At 52.6% G+C, this 25,231-nt stretch overlaps 1 protein-coding gene across 4 annotated transcripts in view; it reads right to left on the bottom strand.

Moving 5' to 3' along the window:
• Positions 1–14,701: 14,701 nt before the first annotated feature.
• NDST1 (N-deacetylase and N-sulfotransferase 1) overlaps positions 14,702–25,231 on the bottom strand; it is a 58,984-nt gene continuing 48,454 nt past the window's right edge. For all 4 annotated transcript variants that reach the window (XM_019464425.2, XM_053907035.1, XM_053907036.1 and 1 more), the window contains exons 10-15: positions 24,367–24,490; positions 21,818–21,992; positions 19,585–19,755; positions 18,820–18,929; positions 17,033–17,135; positions 14,702–15,823 (exon numbers count right to left, since the gene is read on the bottom strand). In XM_019464425.2, coding sequence (XP_019319970.1) covers positions 15,704–15,823; positions 17,033–17,135; positions 18,820–18,929; positions 19,585–19,755; positions 21,818–21,992; positions 24,367–24,490 — 803 coding nt within the window. In that variant the 3' untranslated portion in view covers positions 14,702–15,703. The remainder of the gene's footprint in view (positions 15,824–17,032; positions 17,136–18,819; positions 18,930–19,584; positions 19,756–21,817; positions 21,993–24,366; positions 24,491–25,231) is intronic.

Genomic DNA, 25,231 nt, shown 5'->3' with positions numbered 1-25,231 from the left:
TCAGCTAATTGGTTTCTCTAACAGTCCCATGAGGAAGATTTTTTTTTTTAACTTTTTTTCTAGAAGAAAGTGACTGGCCCGAGGTCACACCGTGGTGAGGGAAGGAGCTGACGTTTGAACCCAGGTTGCCCCCCCCCCACCCCCGCCACATGCTGTTCACCACCCCCGGGTCCTGCATCCCTACCCCATCCTCCTCAGCCCTCACGCAGCCAGCCCCCTGTGGTAGATTCTCCCCTCTGCTTTAGAAGCAGGTGGAGGCTCACAGAGGGCCGGTGGGCGTCCCGGTCGCTCAGCCAGGAAGTGGAGAGCTGTTTCACATCTGCTCAGATTCCCCTCCTCACAACAGCCATCTTCTCGCCTCCCCTTACCTCAGCTGTCCGCCCCCAAAGGAAACCGCGGACCCTCTTTTCCTTTTTAATTTTATTGATTTATTTTTTATGTTTACTTATTTTTGAGAGAGACAGAGCGCGAGCGGGGGAGGGGCAGAGAGAGAGGGAGACACAGAATCGGAAGCAGGCTCCAGGCTCTGAGCTGTCAGCACAGAGCCCGACGCGGGGCTCGAACTCACGGACCGTGAGATCATGACCTGAGCTGAAGTCGGACGCTTACCCGACTGAGCCACCCGGGAGCCCCAAAACGCTGACCTTCTGCACCTGAACGCCCTGTGTCTCATGGACACCCTCTTCCTCCTGGCTTCAGCATTGTGCTGTGTAAGGAGGGGCAGGGCTCTTTTGGATTGGACATTGGAGGGCCTGCATGCCTTGGAGCACAGGGTGGGGCCCAGGGATGCCTGTCTCCAGGGAGCTCCTATTCTGGGGCTAGTCCCACCCTTGAGGATGTCCCAGGGCCATCCTGTGGGAGACACCCAGCCAGGACCACAGGCCCTCAAAGTATCTCTGTCACCAGCCTCAGGCTGGACAAGGCCTGAGTTGCCCAGTAGAACGTGCTTTCCTCGGGAAACCAGAGCGTCTTCTGAGACACCAGGCCCCCGAAGGGTCCTGGCTTAGCCAAGACTGTGGTCAGTGCTGGCCATAGTCTGGCCTGCACACCCCTTCCTGTGGGGGCCTCAGTGCCAGGGAGGCGGCCCTGCGAACAATGCCCTGCTCTGTTCCTGGCGTGGGAGGGGATGGTTAGTTTAGCCGCACCTCACCCCAGCGGGGGATCCAATGCTCCCCTGCTCACCTCCACTAACTGGAGCCTTCAGGCCCCAGAGGAAACCCAGACACCCCACACTTAGCACCCTCCCAACTCCCAGACAGGCCACGACTCAGAGGTCAGGAGTTAGAGCCAAAATGCCTTTAGGGGTCCTAGGTCCCACCATCTAGGGATGGCATCTCAGCAGAGCCAGCCATGGCCACCCAAAACCCCACCCCAACCAATGTGGCTCCATCTTTGCTCAGACCCTTTCATCAGGCCTCAGGCCTCATCTGGTGAATGAGAAGGGCTCAGAGAGGCTACACAGCTGCCTCTGCAGCTAGGAAGCAGCAGAAATGGAACTCAGACCCAGGCCTGTGAGTCTCCAGAGCCTGTGGTCTTACTCACTGCACCAAACTGTCCTTTAGAAATCCTGAAGTGACCATGAGTCCCAGGGCACGGGGTACCCTGCACAGACCTCAGCAGGCGGACACACACATGCACATACACACACGCACACACACACACACACCTTCCTTAGCGCCCAACCCTGCCAAAGAGAGTCTTGGAAAGCCTCGGGGCCCGGTCCCCCACCGCTCACACGGAGGGGGCCTCTGAGCCTCCCAAGTCCCCAGTCTGGGTCCAGGAGTCAGGGTCCCCTTGGTGGCTACACAGGTGGAGGAGGAGGCCAGTCCTGCCCTGGAGCTCCCCTCAGCCCTGCAGGCCTGCAGGTCAGCTGGACCTCCTCCCCCAATCCTCCCAGGGCCCACAGGCCCCCGGCCAGGCTTGGCTTCCGGAGCTGCCGCCACCTTGGCCGGCTACACCACACGTGGTTTCAATCAGCAGCCTGCGGGATGAATGGTGCCTTGTGAGAGCTCCACGGGGCTCACCTCGCACAGAACAGCCAGGTGGGGCACCCTCGGGGAGGCAGGAGTGCAAGGGGACGTCAGGTGGGGGACGAGCCAGGGGTGCAGGACAGCACAGAGGGAGGAGCCAGGACCTGGTTGTCAGACGGGGTGAGGTCCCAGCCCGGCCACCCACAACTCGCCAGACATCTCTAGGCCTCAGCTCAGGTCTCCGGGTAAAGGGGAGCAACGAGCCCCATCAGGGGGTTGTGAGCGTTCAGGGAGATGATGCCCAGCACGCCGTGAGGGGCTGGCACACAGTAGGCGCTCTGTACCTGGCGTCCCACCTGTCAGGGAACCGGGAGCAGGAGGCTCACAAACTCGATTTAATGGGGAAGGGAGAGGAGGCGACTTCATTTGTGAAGGGGCGAGGCTGCCATCAGCTGCTTCCGCCAGCCGCCTCCACACGGCCAAGGGGCCTCCCACAGGGAGCTCTAGAAGCAGGCCCCAGGTCTGTGAAGGGGGGAGACGCCGCACCCCAGCCCTGTTGGAGAGGAGAGCTTGCGGGTAGCCGGCACAAGTCATAAGTAACGTTTACTGAGTACTGAGTGGAGGCTGCCCTCTGTGCCTCCTTCTGTGGATGTTTCCATTTTACACACAATAAAACTATGACTCAGAAGGGGAAGGTGACCAGGCTATAGCCACACAGCTGGCGAGACGCGGAGCTGGGATGTGAGACCGTGCGATGGGTGGCCGGCACAGGGCACCCCCCGACCCACCACCAACGGAGATGAGAGCTCATTTTCTGAGGGTCTCTCGTGGACAGGGCGGGTGGGGGCCATGCTTCCTGGCATCCCCGCTCAGCCTCTTTTCCCGTCCACAGAGCTTCCAGTGACCCAGTCTGGGGTGCGCAACGACCCACGTCTTCTGCCCTGCCTCCCGCCCACCACCAGGCAGAGTCTGGTGCAGAGTGGAGGCCTCTGGGCATCTGAGAATAGAGAGGTGGGAGGGAGGCAGGGGCAAAAAAACCTCATCATGTTTCTTTACGCTGAACCGGTATGCGGGTCCTGTCAGCACTGGGATAACAGGCAGACCCCTTACTCCGTGGACAAGGCCCCGTGGACCTCACAAAAGCCTCAAGCTTCATCACCCCTCCTTCCTCACCACCCCGCCGCCTCCACTCTCCAGGCTAAGACCCTTTGGATGCTGGCAGCCCGTGGCTATCCAGCCCTCTCCTCCAGGCTTTGCCCAGGATTTCACCTGCCTGGAACCCTCTCCTGCCCGACCCTGGCTAGCCAGTCCCCCAAATCCCAGCCAACCGAGCACTCTGTGCACGAGGATGCCCGATCTGCCGCACCGGGCTCCAGGGCATCCCCTCAGGTGTTTCTGGGAGCAGAGCCCTGGGTCCTTGTGGACCTCCTGTGGGATTGGCCCCAAATTCAGAATCTAATCTAGATCTGCAGGGGAAGGAAATGAATCTCCTCTGTTGGAGATGGGATGCCACCTTTTCAGACTGGTTTTCTCTTATCCTTTTATTTATTATTTTGGGAGAGAGTCGGGGAGAGAGAGAGTACATGCGCAAGTTGGGGAGGGGCAGAGAGACAGGGAGGGAGAGAGAGAGACTCCCAAGCAGGCTCTGCAGGGCTGAGCCTGATGCAGGGCTGGAACCCACAAACTGCGAGATCATGACCTGACTTGAGCCAAAGTCAGATGCTCAACCCACTGAGCCACCCAGGCGCCCCTCTTACTCCTTTTCTGACTCAGCCATCTATGGAGTCAAGCGGGCTGCCCTCCTGTGGAGACAAGGGGGTCATTCGCTGAGCAGTTCATCTCTAGCTCTCAGCCCTTTAGTGGTTCCCTGCGCTCCACTGAGAAACCATTTCTGGAGCACAGTTTAAAGAGCAAGACTTGCCTGCTGCTTTCTGTATAGACAGAATATCCATCTCAAATAGCACCAGCTCAGCCAGGAGCTGGGTGTGCACAGCTCACCGGGTGCCCCCTGGCCACCCTGACGCCCTTGCCCTTTGGTGTGATGGGTCAGTAACGGCCGTTAGAGAAAGCAGCCTTGTAGAAATAACTATGGACAGTCTTCAAGGGTTAAGCCGCATAAATATTCAGCGTGGCTTTGTTTATGATACTAAAAATCTAACACAGTGCACATGTTCAACCATCAAATAAAGTATGGTACATTCACAAACTGAACCCCATAAGGAGGAATTTTTAATGACACCAGAAGATCGTCATAATTTATCACCAAGAGAAACAACAGCAGATTATGAAACATTAATGTGGGAAGAGGGAAACCAGCCTCTGGGCAGATATGTAAAAGCAGCGGGGGGGAGGGGGGGGCACCTGGGTGGCTCAGTTGGGTGAGCATCCGACTCTTGATTTCGGCTCAGGTCACAATCTCAGGGTTTGTGAGTTCGAGCTCCGCATTGGGCTCTGCACTGGCAGTGTGGAGCCTCCTTGGGATTCTCTGTCTCCCGCTCTCTCTGCCCCTCCTCCACTCGCTCACTCTCTCTCAAAAATAAGTAAGTAAACATTAAAAAAAGAAGAAGTAGGGTTGTAGGGTAGGGGTATAGACTTGGAAGCTAGAAAGCCTGGGTCCAAGGGCAGACTTGGCCACACTAGAGCCAGGAGACAATGGACAAGTCTCCAAACCTAAAAGCTAGACTTGCATCATCTATCAAATAGGAAGGACTCTGGTCCTGTGACATCTCAGGCACTTAGCACAGTGAGACTAGCACAGACCAAGCATCCAATAAACACTGCAGCTTTTATGATTGTATACACCAAAATGTGGGCAGTACTTGCTGTGTGGAGTGATTTCAATTGTCTTAGGATTGGCTGATTTGTATTTTTAAAACTTTCTGAAACAAATGTGAATTCCTTGTATTAATTTCAAAAACAGAAACAAGCACGACCCGCACAAGGAAGCAGCTGGTTTCCCACCAGCGTGTTGCTGAGGACGTCACTCCCGATGATGCACCGATGAGATTTTCTGGGAGAAACTGATCTGCTTTTGGTGTCAGGTTTCCCTGAACACCCCCGCTGCCTGGAGGCTTCGAGTCACAGCGGGGTGCCTAACCTCAATGTCCAGTGAGGGGGGGGATCACTGAAATCCACTACGACCCAGCGATACAGCGTGTGGAGGACAATGTGTGAAGGAGTCCCACCAAAGAGTTAGAAGTGTGACCCCAGCGACCAGACGGAGAGGACACATGCTTCAGATTCTGTTTACTTCCCTGGTGCTTGCAATTCTTTCAAACAATCTCGTATCACAATAAAAAATGGAAATGACATGATCGGCTACAGTAGAGAAACGTTTAATAACACGTAAAAATGTGGACAACTTGTTACGGTTAAGAAGAGGTTTGAGAAACAGAATGTCAGTGTTTTCTCATTTCTACAAAAACGACTTTACACGTCCGACAGAAGGGCAAAGTCCTGAAACGTGAACTGTGGTTTTCCCGAGTGGTGGGACACATTTTCATTTTCTCATTTGTCTGTATGTTTTCAATTTTCCACAATTGACATCTATAACTTTAGTGATTTAAAAAAAAAGGGGGGGTACTTTCTTAAAAGGAAAGATTTGGCCCAAGATTTGGCCCGAATTTGTAGCCTTTGTCTAGCCTCCACTTTCTCCCCTCCCCCACAGGCCTGTTTTCTCACCTGATTTTAATTGGCGCCATCGTGCTGTCCTTTCCGTGTCCCTGAAAAAGGCCCGAAATCCTTGTGGGAGCAAGGCGAGGCAGAAGCCAGGGCCCAGGTCCAGCCCGCTGCTCCCCATCAGTGGTCCCCCCCGCACCCCACGCCGCCTCCTGGAGTACTGTTCTAATTAGCGGGGACGCTAAGCAGACCCAAAGGTGGAACTATAAACACCAGAGGCAAAGACCCATAAACAGCTGGGTAACTGACTCCAGCTTGTGCAGATGGGCCTGGCCCTCCTTCACACTAACGGCTGGGTGGGGGCTGGGCTAGCCATTGAGGACGTGCCTCCGCCTCCCCTCCTTAGACCACAAGCTGCTATGAGCCAGGCAGTTAGAATATTGGTGCATCAGTCTTAGGTGAGCTTATATCCACATGGGCAGGGGGTTTGAGGACCAAGGATCTTCAAGGTCCCCTGAGCCCCATTACCTGCCCCGGGGCCTCAACTTACCTATCTGTAAAATGGGGAAGAGAGGAACTAAGAGACTAAATGGGCCTTCTTAGCTCTACCACATCATACCTAAATGTATATACTGGAACTAAATGCCTATGATATACCTAACTGTAATATAATAAAAATATATACCATGTGATAATATAAACATATGCTACAATAAAATTATCTGCACTGTAACCTAAACATCATATTATATATTATTGCATCATACGCTTCAATCTTGTATTTCTGTTTTTTTTAATGACCATCTACAGATATCTGTGATCAGAGAGTATAGAGAGGCAAGCCAGGAAGACTTCCTGTATGAAGAGAGATTTAAGGGCTGTGGATTTGACAGGCAGGAAAAACAAGCCTCCAAAAAAGTCATAATGGAGGGTAAGGGAGAGTCTTGAAAGAGAAGAGATTTACGGTACTATTTGCGACATCATCTGGGGCAGGGATGGATCCATGCCTATCTCCTACCCTAGAAGCACACAGCCTGGGGCTGTAGAGAGCAGGCAGAAAATACGCTGGATGGAAATGACCAAGACTTGCTGGTTGTGAGAAATAAGCCCACCGCCCCAATCAATGGGGGGACAGGGAGCCTCGGAGCACAGTGAGGCGAGGCTTTAATGAACGTTCCTTTAAGAGTGGGTGTCTGACGAAGAAGCACACTCCGCGTTACAGCAGGCAATTTATCTCCTAGCGTGCAAGTCCCTCCCCTGATTCCTCATTGGCTGAGCACTACAGAGGTTACAGCCTTACCGGAAGTGGCTTATGCCCATGTAAGGCAACAAGTAGTCTGATTGGAACAAATGAACATTCCTTGAGGTGATGCGAAGACTTCAGTTCTTTGGTGCATGCTCATTGCAAAGCCTGCAAAAAATAACCCCTCGAAATGGAGAGGGGAAGAACCAGGAAATGAAGTGTCTAAGGCTTTGGGACTCCATTGTGTGTGTGTGTGTGTGTGTGTGTGTGTGTGTGTGTGATCGGCTGCGGGCGGGGGTGGGGGGGGCGTTCGTACATATTTCCAATAGGTTGTAAACCTATTGGTAATCAGCACAGTTTTTATTTGGTATTTCTGAAAATGAATCATCTCACTTCTCACACCGGCCTCTGATGACACAACAGAACCCCAGGGGAACTTGGTAGAGCACAGATTCCTGGCCCCTTCCCAGAGTTCCTGAATCAGAATCTGGAGCAGCAGGGCCAGGTGTTTGAATTTCAGGAACCGCTCGGTTGATGCTGAGGCAGGAAGTGTCCCTGTCTGGCACAGGTGGATGTTTGGGAACCCACGGTCCAGAGTTCCTAGTGGCTGGGGACCGAATGTGGGGTAGAGGTAGATTCTACCCTGCTCCGTGCCTGAGCTTGCACAATAGAGCCCCGTGGGCTTCAGGCTGTGGGGCCTCACAGACCAACGACTCCAGCTGTGTGATCCTGGCAGAGCTACTTAACCTTTCTGAACCTCAGATTCCTCATCTATATAATGGGGATGATGCTAATACTTACCTCCGAGGGCCGTTGCGAGGGTTAAAAGAGGTAGTCCTTAACAAGCAGAGGGCCTGCCTGACACACTGAGAAATGCTTTGTAGTATTCACATAATTTATTGATGTTATTATTTATAATATTATTACCCCACCTCCATTAACCACCAGCGCAGCCTTCGGTGGAGACATTCCCACACTCTAGCTGTGAGAAGCTGGGGAGAGACTGCCCCTAGGTGGACACAGTCTAGACTGCACCGGATAAACCACCCACTAGAGGGTGAGTCAAACTACGAACTCCATTTCTCCCCCCTTATCTGTAAATACTTCGGCGCGAACTTCTTGAGAAAAATTACAGACTCTTAACAATAGTTAAAATTAGGAAATTTAATACTGATACAATACTACTATCCAATCCACACAGTCCACGTTCACGTTTTGCCACTTGTCCCTACAGGGTCCTTTATAGCTAATTGTTTTCCTGGTCTGGGGCCCCTCCAGGGTCACCCATGACATGCGATTGCCAGGTGTCTTTAGTTTCCTTCAATTCTGAACCATTTCTCAGCCTTTATCTTTCACGACCACGACATTTTTAGAGGTCAGGCCAGTTATTTTGCAAATCGTCTCTCAACAGAGATGTATCTGCTGGCTAGATCCGTGTTATGCTTTTGTCAGAAATCTCACAGGTGTTCAGCTGCCTCCGTCTCATACCGTGTCGGGTTGTCCAGGACTGCTGATGTGGGCTCTAACCCCCCCGTATGTTAGCATGTGGGCGCTGGGCTCCGAGGGCCAGAGACTGTCGGCAAGTCTCACAGCTGGTCAGGATCCTCCGCTCAGGATCTTGACGGGTGTTCAGGATAGCTGTGGCAAAGCGAGAACTTCCCCCCACTGCCTGGGGCTCTGATGGGGGCCGAACGGCGAACTGCTGGGTCAAGGCCAGCTGTGTGGCCTTCATGGCATCATCCTTACGAGCCCCCTTTCTATGAGCCCATTTTCATTCCAAAAATGATACACAAATATCCTATCTTTTTATTTTTAATTTATTTACTTTGAGAGAGCAAAAGAGCATGTGCACACGGAAAGGAAGAGAGAGGGAGAGAGAGAGAGAGAGAATCCCAAGCAGGCTCTGCACTGTCAACGCAGAGCCTGACGCAGGGCTTGAAGTCAGACACTTAACTGACTGAGGCACCCAGGTGTCCCCTCTATATTTTTAAAAAAGTGTTGAAGCCAAAGCTAAAGTTCCCTTTGAACCTTCCCCCTCTTCCCAGTGTCTTCTCCCTCCTCCAGAAGTAGCCAGTTCCCAGTTTGATGTGGGAGCTATGTATCTACAGTCCCAGGAAAAATATACACTATGTAGCATTCTTTCCAAAAATGGTCACACTATAGGCCAGTCTCATAGAAATTTTCCTGGCAGGACTTGAAGACGGAGCTAATTATTTTCAACTGCATCATCACGTTCCAGCCTGTGGCGACACTAGGCTACTTAGCTGATCCCCTGTGGATGGACACCTAGGTTGTTTCCAGTATTTTACGATTATGAAACACACTGCTCTATGCACATGACCCAGGGCTTCACTGAGGGAAATGCCTACTTTGGGGAGCCTAGACTGTATCAGATTCCCTGGACTCCTCCTCAATTAGGGGAGAAGAGTCTAATATGCCTTTATTCACCCAACCTATTGGAAATGCAGAATCTTGAGGGGTGCCTGGGTGGCTCCATTGGCTGAGTGTCCAACTCATGATTTCGGCTCAGGTCATGATCCCAGGGTCATGGGATCGAGCCCTGCATTGGGCTCCGTGCTGAGCATGGAGCCTGCTTAAGATTCTCTCTCTCTCCCTCTCTCTCTCTCTTTCTCTCTCTCCCTCTGCCCCTCTCCCTAACTCATGCTCTCTCTCCATATATATAAAATGAAAAAAATAAATAATAAAGAAAGAAATGCAGCATCTTGGGACCTCTGAGAGCAGCTGGGCTGGATTTTCACAATGTGTTTCAAGGAGTTTTAGGGTTCCAAGATAGTATGGGGGACAGAGAGGAGGAATTAGCTGGTGAGAGTCTGGACCCTGACCCCACTCCAACCGGAGCACCCCTGCTTTTACCTGGTTTCCAATTTTCTCTTTTAAAAATTAGTATTAGCTATTTTAAAATTCAAAAACCTCTGATGCAGCCTGACCCCCTTAACTGGCACAGGGCTCCTTTCTGAAGCACACTTTCTGGAACTGCTCCCATTAGTGCGGCCTCCAGCCACAAACTGTTGGTGACACCACACGACCTGTACCGAGCTCCCAGCTGACAAACTTCAAGGGTCCCTGCAGGTGCTGCCCTCGTGCCCGGAGGCTGGCATTTTGTTATGTTCCCAGCTGTGCCCTCGTTCGCCCCTCGACAGCCATCCACGTGCCGGTGGACCTTCTCTGGCTCGCACTCAGTGGCCTGGTTCGGTGTTCCCGAATCTTCCTGTGTATCAGGGGGTTAAAATGCACTTCGCGGGGTCCCACTCCCAAAGGTTCTGAAAGAGTGGATTTTGGGGTGCCCGGGAATTTAAAGCTTCGCAGGGGGATCTGAGGGAGCAGGTCCAGAGCCCTGTGTTGTAGACGGTGGGCCGGGGCCTCTGTCAAGCTTGGCCCTCAATCAGGCTGGGAGGGCTAGATAGTCACGTGTTTTAACCACAGTTTGGTTGCTCAGACAGTGGGACTCTCCAAATTAATTAGAATCCACAGGACTCATCGATCAAAGCCAGGGTTTCCCAAAACGGGGTGCCTCAGGGTGCTGGAGGTTACAATGCAGACGGCTGGGCCCCACCCCACATCTGCCAGAGATGTGCCACTTCTCGGGAAGTGTGGCCTGGGGATCTGCATTTTAAGCCGGTTCTCCAGGAACAGCCAGTGAGCCCAACTTCCTCCATGTCCCTCAGAGACGAGGGAAACAGCATCAAAGAGTAAAATGCCTTCTCCCCCGTCACCATCCACAGGGTGGCCACACTGGCTGTGGTGCAGACCCCCTGGATCTCCACCCCTCCCCTGCAGGCCTTTCAAAAAGTTCAGAGAGACAAGACAGACATGACCAGTGCATACAAATAGAACCCCACTTTATTAGCAGTTAGTTCGAGATTGTACATTAATGGAGGAAGGTTCCCACTTTTAACACAACCCAAAACGGCTGGTTCGAGAGCCCTGATCGGGTGAGCTGGGTAGCATCCCCTCTCCCCCCTCTCCCCACCCCACACAAGGGAAGGAAACCTCTGTCTGCTCCCCTAGTGTGCCCCCCACCCTCTCCAGTCAGCCCTCTCCTCTCCCCAGGAAATGACATGAATTTCATGCACAAATTACAAAAGGAGCCCTCTTGCTTATAATAAAAGCTAGCACAGTCATAGAAAACCCTCTCCTCCTTCATTCTCCTCAAGGGCCAGAGAGAGGAAGGAAAGAGGGAGGGATGAACTCATTAGGATAAAACACAGCCAGAGTCTCCCCAGGCCCTTGACGATGACCCTTCACAAAGCCCATGCCCGTCCCCTGTGGGAACTAAAAACATCTCTGGCTGTCGGAGCTGGCAAGGGCAAGCCCTGGGGGGGCAGCCAGCCCGGGGCTGCAAACCAGGCACCCGGCATTGCCTTGAGGGCAGGGGCCTGGGCCCTCCACCCTCACTTCACCTAGAGCAGACCCGCTTCCTTCTTTGACATTTGAAAACCCCTGCTTTAGCCCCATCTGCTCATGCTACAAGTGGGGAAATTGAGGCCCTGGGAGGAAAACTGTCACGCAGCTACTAAATGTACCCAGTTGGGACGAAATTTCACATCTCCTGCCTCCAGCCCAGTGCTCTTCTCCTCACACCACAGCTTGGGGGAGGCAGTTCCCCAGCTAGGCCCTTCCCTGGTGCATCCCCGGGGCCTGGCTCTGCTCCAGTGCACACAGACCATGGGCCTCTGGGAAGTAAAAACCAGGAGGCCACAAAACAGAGAAAGAGGGAGACAGAGAGAGAGAGAGAGAGAGAGAGAGAGAGAGATTCTATTTGGTGCCGTGTGGTCCATCGCCAGGATCAGAGCAGGTAGCACAGGGTTTTCTGAGCCAGAGGCATCTCCTTCCCAGAGGGCCCAGCCTCCTCCCCCCGGGGGGCACCCAGGGCCAGCTGCAATGGCCACCCCCTTGCCCTCCCCTGAGCTCCTGGAACCCCATCTAGCCCTTCTGCCGGTTTGGCACTTGGTACAGGTGACGGCAGAGGGGCATCTCAGGCCGGGATGAAGTTGTCGAGTCAGCACAAAAGGCAAAAATCCATACGGCCTGAATTCCCCTTGACAAGACAGGGGCTGGAGGAACATATTCTATGACACCATGAAGAAATGATCCAGCATGTGGGACTCGGACAGGACAGCAGGCCTGCTCTCCTCAGAAATAACGTCATTTAAAAAAATCAAAGTGAGCAGAGAGAGAATTTTTCAGCATTTCAAGAGACTGAGCGACAACCACAGTTATAAGGTACCATATATGCACCTTGACAGGATCCTGATTCCCAAACCAGGTATGAGTTACCTGGGGGACAAGTGAATATAGACTGAACAGCGGATGTTCTTAGGAAATCACTGCGGTCTTGGGTGTGCTACAGGCCAATTATGGAGGACAACGTCCTAACTCTTAGGGGACCCAGGCGGAAGCGTTTTGGTAAAGTCTCATGATATTTGCAGCAACTTACTTTTAAACTAATTCAGAAAAAAATGTACACGCACAGAGAGAGAGAGAGAGAGAGAGAGAGAGAGAGAGAGAGAGAGAGAACAAACGCGACGTGTTCATTTGAAATCTAGATGGAGGGTACTGGGTGTTCAAAATAAAATAATTGGCAAAACATGTTTTCACTTGCTCCTTTACCAACAAACCCATGGGGGACCCCTCCCCACTGAGACCACCAATCTCTGGGGGGTCAGCCTAGTTTTCCTCCACTGGGAACAGACCACTGCTCCCTCATCTGGGCCCCGGAGGCGCTGGCCCTCCGACGCACAGGCTTGGAAGAGGCCCATCTTTAAACTTCAGGCTCACCCTCCGAGCACAAGACGCCTGCACTACGGGTGGCTCTAGAACCCCAGGTGACTCGGGCAGCTGCAGGTGACCATGACACCTGTGCCCTCCCCCAGCAAAGGCTCGTGGAAAAGATGGCAGAATGGATGGTGGAGTCAGCTACATGACTTAAGCTATTTCTCTTTCTCCCTCTCTCTCTCTCTATTTTTTGGCCAAACACAGTGAATTATCGAACATTAAAGATGCTGCGATGCTGTACCCATTTGCGCCTCTCGTGTGGAGGATCTGTGTGCTCGGTAGCTGAGAGCCCCGAGAGGGATTTATCTGTCCCCCTCCCCAATATCCACAGGTCCTGGCAGTGGGTCCACAAGAAAGATTCATCAGTGGGAAAGGAAGTCGCAGTGACCAGACAGACCTAGAACATGGGGCAGGTCAAGTCCCTAGCCTCCCAGAAGGGCCTGGACAAAATGCTCCAATATTTCCTCTGCTCCCACAGGGTCCCACAGGGTCTCAAAACTGCCCCCTCCTTCCTGGAGCCAGAGGCGGAGAGAAATGGAGCTGCCTGCCCTCCAAGCCTTCTGAGCTCCCGGAGGTGGGAGCAGGCATCCAGACACAGAGGGTACATTTCAACAGGTGGGAGCTGCGAGCTCTTCACAGGCCACGGAGCTCGAAGGTGGGGGACGACGCTGGGGTGTGCACTACGGAAGACCCCGTCCTGCGAGTCTGGGCCGTGGCACCAGCAAGCGTTCACAGGCGTACAAGCAGGCACGCCACCCTGTCCTCAGGCACTCTGTTCCTCATCCCCGGCGGGGGTCGACACTGCCCGGGGTTCCCAGGCTCAAAGGCCCCGAGGAGAAGCATGATGGGAAGGCTTCTCTCACAGGACAGCTGACCCACACGCAGCTGTTCTGCTGAGTATCCACCCAGGGAAGAACTTGAAAAGAGGGGACGGGTTCAGAGCTCAGCCAGACCCGGCCCCCCGCACACTGGTGAAAGACCTCTTAGGGAGAGCAAGGCAGGACTGCAAATGCAGATCAGGAACTGAGAAGGCTCAAAGGCACCCTGGCTGGGAAGGAGTGGTTTGTCCCCTATCCTGGAATGACCACGGGTGTGACTGAGGGAGGGACAGGAACCTGGCACAGAGTAGGGTCCCAAGGATGGGCTCAGAGGCAGTGTGGCATTGGAAGAAGAGCACTGGACCCAGAATCAGGAGCCTCAGATTCAGTTCTCAGCTCCGCGTGCACCCAGTTCTGAGACATCGGCCAAGGAGGCCGCCTCCCCTTTCTGGACCTGTTTCCATACCCGTCAAAGGACCCTTCCAGCCCCAAGATGCTAGAGTCTTCCGAACAGGACAAGGCGCTCCAGAAAGGGATTCCTGGAGGTGGGCTGGAAGCTAACCTGGCAGTGGGAGGGGCTGGGGACAGGTGCCCAGCCTTCGTCACTTCACATTGTTAAAGAAGGGGGTAGGAGCAGACCCTAACCAGAAAACAGCCCCGAGATCCCATGGTCTGGGGTGGGGGGAGGGGGGCCTGGAGACAGTTCAGTGGGTCCCAGCGGGCAGTCCGGCTCCCAGGGCAGCTCCCAACCTAGCACCATATGAGGGGGAGGAGACAGGCTGGCCTTCGGCCCTCCAGCCTCCCGCCCCAGCCCTGCTGTTGCCTTTGGCCAGAATTCCTCCAGGGTCACTGCGCTTCACGAAGCCAGGTTTCCTGGAGGGAGTAGGTCTCTCCTGTTCGTCTCACCACCTCAGTTCACCCGCGGTAGCCCCAGGACAACCGCGACACTTGGGGGAGGAACAGAGACCTCTCCAAGGGACACCTCCAAACTGTCTCCTGGAGGCCCGGACATATGAAGACACACGCCCTCCTCCATCCTACCATCCCATTCTCTAGCACTGAGATGTGACACTGGGGCTTGCCACCATTTTGTATGACTGAATTAAAAATAAACCCAACCAAAAAAAATAGAATATATATATATACACATTATATATATATATATATATATATATATATATATATATATATATATATATAACACAGTGCGACCCCAGCACCCAGGGTATAAACTCTGGCACCAAGAAAAAACAAAATATTAAAATACTTTAGCTTCTTAGTATTTGGGAGGGGGTTAAGGGGGTCTCTAGGAGCCCTTGGCCACAGGTAGCTGGGGCAAAGCCATGGACAGCAGTCTCACCCACTCTGCCCAGTGTCTGCCAGGGGCCAAGGTTGGGTGGGCGTGGGGACAGCATATGTACATTGGGACATGTATACTGGCAGACTCCTGAACCGCCTCAGTCTTTTACCACAGGAAACACCACACGTCATATCCCAGGGTGAGGAACAGGGGTAGGGAGGCCTGGGTCTCTGGGTCCAAATGGCATGGCGGTGCCCCGGGGTCCTGAAGAAGGCCCCAAGGACTGGGTGGATACTGTAGGAATCAGCGATTCTTTACCCAAAAGGGAAGGTGAGATGTGAAAGTATTAACCAGAATGTGTGCGGAGGTCCGGAGTTCTCTTGAGGTGGCCACCCCCACATCCAGCCTAGTGACTCTGGGTCCCCCGCTGACCCCTCTGAAGTGCCTGGCTCAAAACAGTCAGGGAAGCATCCAGTCTCTCTCCCTGGTTTGGCAAAAGGCCCAGCTGGGCTCTTCTCCCTATTGTCTGGAGGACGGGGAAAATAGGGCAGCTAATACTGAGGGGATACCCTGCCCGGGGCAGGGAGTGATGGGATGACGGGGAGGGTGTGGTTGGTAGAACACAGTGAGGGACAGAAAAGAGTCTCACGGACTCCCTCCTACCAGGAAGTGGCCTCCCCCCAACAGGAAGTGGCCTCCCCATGGAAGGCTGTGAACGGAACGGACCCCTGGTGGCTAAGGAGGTCCTGTAGGCCACAGACCCGGCACTGGATGCTCTGAAGTGCCTGCGGACCTGCCTGGGCTCTTCTCCTGGCCCCGCCTGGGCCTCAGCTGAGTATTGCTCATAAGTGCTTGGCCAGCCCAGGCCCAGCTCCCCACTCTGCAGGTCAGTCTGGCTCAGCATGCGGCAGGCCGTCCAGGCCATCGCAAACGTTCAGTCTGGCTGAGGTGGCCGTGGCTACCTGGTGTTCTGGAGGTCCTCCCGCAGCCAGGTGGGCAGTGTCTGGCCCATCTTGTACAGCAGCTTAGAAAGCTCGATGTTGTGGTCCCGATAATAGTCCTTCAGGAAGGCGCGGGACTGGAACGGGAAGGAGAGTTCAGATCTCAGTGACGCGCTGATTCAAGAGGGATCCCTCCCCACCACTCTGTCCGCATCCACCCATACACCTTTCATTCACAGTCTTTCTGAAAATGGTAGCTTCCAAGAGAAAACTCATAGGGCAGGGCGCCAAAATACAATTACACAAGGTAAAAGTTCTCGTGATAGGGAGAAAAGAGAGAATTAATTAAAACCAGGGCAACTGAGAGTCACAGCGTGCAACCTCTCCCCTGCATCCTTTGGACACGCCATTCTCTCCTGCAAGAATAGGGATTCCTCTATGTCCAGGTCCGGTGTCACCCCTGTCCTCACAGGCCCAACCCTAGAGCCCCTCCCCACCCTTACCCCTCCCCCCGCCCCATCAGCTTCCAGTGGCATCTCCATGTTCTGAATTCCCACAGTACTTGTGTGCAGCTCCCCTGCTGCGTGAAGCACTTGCTGGCCTGCATCTTATTGGTCTGTGTGACTAGTCTCCCTCCTAGACTAGGAGTTCCCTGAAGGCAAAGCACATGTCTGAATCATCCTCAAAGCCCACAGCACTCAGCCCTTGGCAGAAGGTAATAAATACTCACTTGACTAAGCCATTCCTGACCCACCATGTCCTAGCTTCTATTTCCTCCTTTTAAGAACACCATCCAAGGGGCGCCTGTGGGGCTCAGTCGGTTAAGCATCTGATTCTTCATTTGGGCTCAGGTTATGATCTCACGATTTGTGGGACTGAGCCCCACGTCGGGCCCTAGGCTGACAGTGCGGAGCCTGCTTGGGACGCTTTCTCTCCTCTCTCTCTGGCCCTCTCCCCGCTCTCTCTCTCAAAATAAATAAATAAGAGAACACCATCCAAGAAATGCCAAGGCCATTAAGGCGCTGAGCACATGGCCGAGCGCCTGGGTGGCTCAGTCGGTTGAGCATCCGACTTTGGCTCAGGTCGTGATCTCACAGTTCATGAGGTCAAGTCCTGCATTGGGCTCTGTGCTGACAGCTCAGAGCCTGGAGCCTGCTTCGGATTCTGTCTCCCTCTCTCTCTCTGTCCCTCCCCCACTCACACTCTGTCTCCCTCTCTAAAAACAAAGTAATAAACATTAAAAATAAAAAAAAGGTGCTGAGTGCATGGTAAAGGGAAGAGGGGATCCCCGCCAGCCAGGGACCCCCTCCAGTTACCCAGCTGCCACAGGCAGTGCATCCACTTACATCCAGGTCCATCTCTGGGTATTTCCGGCCTTTGCTTTTGCCCAGACACTTGGTTTTTCCTCCTTCGAGCAGCTGGCACCAAAATCCTTTCTTTGGATCAAACCTGTGGAGTTGGGGAAAGCCTATGGATGGGAGCTGGCCCAGCCCATCCCCCTCCCACCTTAAGGCAACGTTCACAGACCCCAGGAAGGGCAAAGCCTAGACCATGAAACCCACTACCCCAAGCACACTCTGGAACCCACAGAGAGATGTGTGGGGCTGGTGTTTGGATCCGCTGGCCCGAGTTTTGCCCTTGGGCTACACTCAACGCCCTGCCCCTTCTTCCTAGCAGAAGGCAGCTCGCATGTTCTGAGCCTTCTCTTGTCCTGGTGGAGCAGCGTGAGTCCGTCCCTTCAGCGACCCATAACAGAATCCCAGAGGATCCTGGGAAATCTTTTCTGAGCATTCTCCTACTCAGGGCTGAGCAACTTCACCCAAGAACCCAACAGGGAAAAAAAGCTTCGTGGGGGATTTTTGTTGTACTTAAGCATGCTCATCACTGAGAAGTTCTGGCTTTTGGACTAAATTTCAGAAATGGCAAAGCAAGACTGCCTTCAGGATTCGAAGTCATGCTGGGCCTTCGAAGGCTTTTGTGGGGGAGAGATGAGATCTGAAGCTGTCAAGGGGAGGGGAGGAGGCATGCTGGCATCAGAATTCAACCCCAGATCAGGAACCATTCGGAGCTTCTTGGGCATGAGAAGAGCCAGGAAACAGAATTCACATTTGGTGAGGGAGACAGGGGTTTCTGGATGGGTCACAGGGTAGGCATAGAGGAGCAAGACGATGATGGAGAGGATTTCTGAGCATCAGTACGTGCCAGGCACTGAGCTATGAGTTCCACACGCATGCTTCGTTCAATACAGTGACCCTTGGGTGGCAGGAATTATCACCTTTGTCTTCAATTTACAGATGAGGAGAGTGAGGTTTGAAGGAGCGAAGACACTTGCCCGAGGTCATACAGCTAAAGAAGCAACAGGTCTGGGATCCTAACCCAGGCATCTCTGATGCCATAGCCCTCCCTTAGCTGCTGTTCCTGTCTGCCTTAAGGTGACCTTCTTTACCTTCAACTTCCAAGAGAGTGAAAAGGAACATTCTTACCGCATGACCTTCCCAGAAAGGTAGCCAGGGAAGGTGACTTTATTCCTCCCTCTCTTGAGACCCACCCCCCCCCCCACCTCCATCCAGCCGCATGAGTCATGGTCTGGGACATAGCACTAGGAGACACGACTCCCTAGCCCTGAGCTCCTGCAACACAGGCTGGCACCTACTCAATCTGGGGAGGGCATTCTCAGTGCACTTGTGCCAGGTTCTGAGTGAGTGGGATTATGACCCATCACCAATACTTATAGTTTCCTTTTCCTGAAATTATAACTAAGTCAAAATCTAATGCTAAGAAACCCTTATGGGGAACTGGGGCTGCTTAATGGTAGTCTAACTTACTTCAGTAAAAGATTCTGAAAATGTTCAGCACAGACTGAAAAGAAAACCCCAGGGTTGGGACTGACCAGAGTAGAACATATTCATCACCTCCTTTTTTTTTTTTTTTGAGTTGATACCTTTATTAATATGACCCAGGTCATATTAATATTAGCTTTTCTGCTAGACAGCTATCAGGGATATGCATGCTTCCTAACACTTGCTAACTCTAACTAATCTGTGTCTCTTCCATAATCATTCAAGCCTTTGGCTTTTTGGTCCAGGTGTCTGCTCAGAAAATCACCCTATCGAAAAGCCAAGGCAACACTCACGCCAAGGTTTTGTGGTAGTCAATAGTGTTGGTCACCCCAAGGAACTTTTGCACTGTGTCCATCACTTTGGCGGGTTCTGTTCGCAACAGTTTGCCATCCAAGACCAGAATCTGGAAGAAAGAGAAAAAAGAGAAGGATGATATGGGTGTGTGTTTACTCTAGTGGCAAATAGGTTCCCTATCTTCTGGTCAGCAGCCACAGTCACAAATTGGGGACTCTGCACTCTATAGCCTCTACCTTATCTTCCACTTCTGAATGGCAGGTGTCCCCACGCCTCAGTCTTCTACAGTCCAGCTCTCTGCCAGCTTCCCTGGACCAATGTCATCTTCTCCTAGAGATGAAGCTATCACCCAAGCATAGCTTGCCCCTCACAACCCTACCACGCACCTCTCTGCCTCTCATTCTCTTGCATAAACCCTCCAAGGGTTTCCCTAAAATGCCTGTGATCTGACCCTGCCTACCTTTCTGACCAGGCTCTCACTACGTCACCATATCCTTCTCCTCCTCCGAGGAAGGTAGCCCTACCTCAGGGCTTTCAGAGTCCCCTCAGGGACATAGAGCCCATTGTAATGGGACAAGGGCTCAGGGGATTCTCACACATCAGCCTTGGGATAATAAAAATGAAACCTTGGAAGACCCCGAAGGTCTAGCTCACCAATGAGGGCATATCTGGCCCTGAGACTGACACGAGATTTGAGGCTCTCTGCCAGCTGCCACAAGCCAGTACTGTGAGCGCCCTCCCAAGGGTCAGGGACAGGCAGCTACCTGGTTGGCGTGAAAGGCGCTGAGCCAGCGCTCAATGTGGGTGGCGTACCAGCCGGGGACCAGGCAGCGGTTCTGGAGGGCACGCAGCTTCACGGACGCGTCAGGCCCAGCCGTGATCACCTCATGAAAGGTGTACTTCAGGGCCACTGGGTCGTCATGGGCTCGCTGGTGCTGTGTGCAAGGGGAGAGGGTCAGAATGTCACATGAAGGCCACAAAGGAAGAGGCTTTCTTGGGGTGGCAGCCGTGGAGTGGCCAGAACACTCTGGACTAGAACCAGCAGCCATGGGTTCAAGTTCTGGCTCTGCCTCTCACTGCTCTTTGACTTGGGGAAGACATGGCCCTTGGAGCCCTAGCTTTCCCATATTTGCAAGACGGGAGTTGGACTAGATCAGAGTTTCCAAATGTTGGTCTTCTGCTCACCACCTCTCGGATTTCTGCCATATCCACAAACCGCCTGCGTGTGCCAATGTCAATATACTTTTGATTTACATCAACTCATCTTTCTTATGCACATAAATCTATTTCAATATAAAACTCTCTACTGCCTCCATAAATAGACAACCAGAATCAGTTGTCACATAAAGAAGGTAATCATTCATAAAAGCAATAAAAATAAAGCAGCGTTCTCAAATGCCAGCCAGATACAAATGTCTGCTACAGGCCCTGGGCCCGAAGCTTGTGTTCTCTTTGTTGAAAACAGAGCTTAGCAGTGTGAGAAAGGACTGAAGAGACATTTACCCCAAACTGAGAATGTCTCCTTTATAGAAATCAGACGGTTTTAGGAACTGAATATGTGTGTCCCCTCCCCCGAATTCATGTGTTGAAGCTCTACCCCGTAAATGTTAGTATTTGGAGGTGGGAACTTTGGGAGGTAATTAGGGTTAGATGAGGTCATGAGAGTGGGGCCACTATGATGGGATTAGTGCCCTTATAAGAAGTCACACCAAAGAACACTCCCTCTGTCCTTTCTCTCTCTCTCTCTCTCTCTCTCTCTCTCTCTCTCCCCCTCCCTCCCTCTCTCTCCTCCCCCCGCCCCCACCTCTGCCCTGTGGGGACACAGTCAGAAGGTGGCTATCTGAAAGCAGGAAGAGCGCTCTCACCAGGGACTGAACCCACCAGCCTCCACAACTGTAAGAAATACATTTCTGTTGTTTAAGCCCCCCAATCCATGATATTGTGTTGCGGCTGCCTGAGCAGACTAAGACAGGACTGGGAAAGAATCAAAACGGGGAAAATGCCACGTTTGAACCACCTAAAACAATGTCCTGGGCCCTCAGCATCCAGAGATCAGGAACCTGCCCACTAGGGGTAACTCTCATGAGCCCCCACACCCACACTGAGACTCATATACATCTCAGGGTGGGGAGTGAGAGAAGGGGGCCCTGTGGGACCAGAGAGCACGTAGGGTCTATACCTGCTGGCTCCGTGGACACACCAAAGCCCCAGAGAGGAAGTGGCTGGCCATTTGAAGAACCCAGACAGACAGGCTCAGAGGGTGGCAGGGAAGTTCCCAAAGTGGCCAGGCCTGAGGAGGCCATCCAGGACCAGCTGGTGGACCAGCTACCCACCCCCCATACCCTGGCACTGGATCACAATCCCAGGAAGATTGGCAGGCAGGGGAGGAAACCCTCAAAAGGCTCAGGTCTAAGCTTTCCTGTCAGCCTAGTGGAATGGTGCTCGAAAAAATTAAGTTAGGTCATTGAAGTTAAAGAAAGTTCTAGTTCTTACATAGTCAAGTAGGAGGTAGGAGTCATACCCTCTCTGGCACAGACAACAGTCCGGGTGAATTCCTTACCTGATCTGGTGTTTGCAGCTTCTGCCATGAATGGGGAGTCCTATGCCTTATCCTTCTCTGAATTCCCCCCCACCCCCTCCAGTGCCCAGTGAGGAGGCCAATTAGTATGGTCACTGCTCAGCAAACCTCCATTTCATTAGGGTGGAACCAGCCTCCACGTCTTATTGGTCAGAATCAGAGGCAGGAGCCGCGATGAAGCTGGGAGGGTGGCCAAGTCACTGCCAGCTGGGATGCGTCGTGGATTTCTGCCTGTCTCCTCTACTAGGCTGGAGGCACTGTGGAGGAGGGGCTCCATTCTTACCCACCACCCTGTTCCTAGCTTGGGCCTGACACATAGTAGGTGCTTACTAAATGTTTGTTGAATGAGTGAGTGAGTAGCTGCGTGGTGGACAGAGCCCCGTGCCCCCACCCAGGGCTCCGCCCCAGCCCCAGCTCACCTGGTACCAGGAATAGGCCCGGTCTGCTGGGTTGATGAGGATGGTCAGGACCTTGGCCTTGGGCAACAGAGCGGCTGCCCGCCGGGGCGCCACTTCCGAATCAAAGTAGTTGGCGCTTTTCTCAAAGTAGAAGTCGGAGGTGGTGTTGGAGGGGATGGGGAAGAACTCCATGTACCTGCAGGAAGCCCAGACAGAAGAGCTCACAGGCAAGACTCATGAGGGGGGCATGAGAGAGTGAGGTGAGGGTCACTGGGGGTAGAACTTCGAAAAGCAAGCAGAGCACAGTGATCCCACGGACTCGCTTCTGGTAGGGATTCTGCAAACACGGCCACTCGGCAGTCTCCCATTTTCGAATCCACTCCTTTCCAGGGGGGACCTTGGAGTCAGGAGGATATGAAGACTTACGGAAGTGATATGGCTTGTAAGGCATGGGATGGGGGTCGCGTCTTTGAACCTAAACAAGATGTTCCCAGTTAAACTGACAGGGCCTTAACTCCCATTGCCTTGAGGGGGAGAGCTGGGACACCTCCAACCCCAGAAAGGGCCAGCATGGACTGGAGGAGCACCCTTAGCTGCCCCCAGAGTACAGGGTTTCTTTTCTGACCTAGAACGGCACTTTCTAGGCTGTCACTGTGAACCAGGAGACAAAGAAAGGGGGAGTGTGTCACCTCCTGCCAGCCACACCCTTCCCCGGCCTCACATAGGTCAGCCTCATGGCTTTCCAGATAAACCTCCTGTATCTCACCCAGAGTAATGTCCACGCCAGTCCTTTGGGACCAGCTCTGAGTTGAGGACATCTTGGAAAACTAAACCAACACTCCAGACCCTCCCAGGGGCATCTACTCAGGCAAAATGGACGTACAAACACAGGGGTGCCTGGGTGGCTCAGTTGGTTAAGCATCTAACTCTTGATTTGAGCTCAGGTCATGATCTTGCGGTGAGAGCCAGCCCCACATTGGGCTCTGTGCTGACAGCAGGGAGACTGCTTGGGATTCTCTCTCTCCCTCTCTCTCTGCCCTCCCCTCACTCCCGCTCAAGCACACTCTTAGTCTCTAAATAAATAAATAAATAAACAAATAAATAAACATAAAAAAAAAAAGAAGTACAACTTCAGGGGTTCATGGGAGCCAAAGCCCAAAGACCCACCTTAGGTGAGATTGTAGGATCCCTCCTGTATCCTGTGAGACAGGGTTTCTCCAGGGAGGTCCCAGGGACGCCTTTATCAGAACCACCTGGGAGCCTGTGAGATTCCTGCACCCCACCCCATACCTACCGACAAAATCAAAATCTTGGGAATGGGGCCGAGGAATAGCTAGCTCCCTCCTATTTCTGAATTTTCTTATTTATTTCTTTTTCTTGTTTGTTTGTTTTTTTTTTTTTTTTGAAAATTCCAGTTCATTAATATACAGTGTTATATTAGTTTCAGGTGTATCTCTGAATTTTCTTTATGAAACAGCATCTGTACACCCACCATTGTCTGTAACACCGAAATTGAGAAAGCTCTGAAAACAGAGCCTTCCCACCCCCCGCCGACATTTGTAGCAAAGCCATTTGGCAGCAAAACCTGACTTATTAGTAAATATTCACAGAGTTTGCTATAGACACATTAACTGATGTATGTGCTATTGGGGTGCTTGCTAATGGGGTGCCATCCCAGACCTGCTGACAGCGTTGCTGAATATATGGTGTCGCACCATATTACCTCCCTAAAATCCGAAGAAAGGTGATTTCCAGTGGCTACAACGGGTTTTAGACAAGAGACAGTAGACACATTAGAGATTAGAGGTAGGCACGTAGGTAGGCAGAGAGAGAGAGATGATAGACAAAAGAAAGAGAGAAAAATACAAAAAAAACTCCCCAAACAATGCCCATAATCTCTCCGCCCAGGTAAACCACTGATGTTAACATAATAAACAAGAGTAATGATACACATATAGGGTAAGAAAAGGCAAATAGTGGAGAAAGATACACACTGAAAGACTCAGAGTGTAAGACTCTCCCCACGTAGGCTCCACACCCCGCGGTAACCTCGGGTGACGGGTTCTGGAGGGAAGCTGCAATTTCAACCACCACCTCTCCAGGCAACTCCCCAAGGGCTAGCAAGCCCCTCTGAAGGGCTCACAAGAACACCGCCCGGCTCCACTGTCAGAGAAACACAGTTGAGAAGGGCCAGCTCTCAGGTCAGAACACTTGGATTTTAGCCCCTGCTCTGTCCTCAACTCTTGGGACCTTGGACAAGTCCCTATCGGTCCAATGGGACGCAGGATGTTTGTCGGCAAGCAAGGGCGGGGTTGGCTCGGACTTCCAGCAGTCTCTGACCCCAGGTGATAATGTAAAGGGGCAAAGGGCTTCCTCATCAAACGTCCCAGCTGGTGACAAGGCACCAACATCATGATCCAAGGGTCACTGAGCTTTGTCCCTGTTTACAGGAACTTTGGCTGTGGGTGAGTAAGTGCCAGCTGCTTCCTGCTGTGACCAGAGCAGACCTCCTCCCGGGTAGTCTCCGTGACTGCCTTCCCATCCAGCTCTGGAGAGAAAGGGCCACTCACCAGTCGATGCCTTTGTGATAGTTGTGGCCATTAAAAAACTGGATCTCCTCAAAGGTTTCTGAGCTGGGGTAGTTGCTGCTGAGGTCTGGGTGCATGCCCAGGAACAGGTAGAGGGCTGTGGTGCCTGCAGGGATAGAAGGCAGCTGAGACCAGGGCCCAGCCCCCAAACACAAGGAAGGAGCCTGGGATCCTAGGTTCTGAATCCAGCTCTCCGTGCCTCACTGGGAGATCCCGGGAAAGTCCCTTTCCTTCTCTGGGGCTTAGTTTCTTCATCTATATGATCAAAGGATTTTATGAAACCCAGGATGGCAAATACAAGGCATGCATGTGGGTATCCCAACTCCTGCATCCACTGTAGACATCAGTAATCCATCACGGCCTTCTAAACACTAAACAGGAACTTGGCCTCAGAATCCTTCCAACCCCTGCACTCCAGCAGCCATGCCCAATCCATTAGTGTCTTCCCATAATCCCAGAACTAGATGGTTTCCAGTTCTGGGCTCTATCCTCTGACACTCGGGAGGAGCGCAGAGTAAAGGGAGCTCCAGACCCTGCAATGTGTTGATGTGAAGAAGTTCTTGAAGGGCTAAGAAATTTGGCTCAAATGCCTTTTCTTCTGGGTGCCCTTCCCTCACTCATACTCTCTTGCCCACTTGACTGTACAGGACCTACTCCCTCCTTCAGAGAGCTCATTCCTTTCCTGTGTGTGAGTCTATATGGTTTATACGCTAGGAGGAGACATCTTGAAAGAGAAGGAGACTATAGGGTTTAGTTTAGTTAAGAGTAGAAGCTTCGGGGGTCATAGAGATAAGGATTCAAGACTTGAATCGGTCATTTCCTAAGTGAATGTGTCGGGGGAGGGGGG

Source organism: Panthera pardus, unplaced genomic scaffold (assembly GCF_024362965.1).
Source record: "Panthera pardus isolate Hobbes unplaced genomic scaffold, ASM2436296v1 HiC_scaffold_2, whole genome shotgun sequence".
Classification (NCBI taxonomy): Eukaryota; Metazoa; Chordata; class Mammalia; order Carnivora; family Felidae; genus Panthera; species Panthera pardus.
This window is presented reverse-complemented; position numbering and strand designations above follow the sequence as displayed.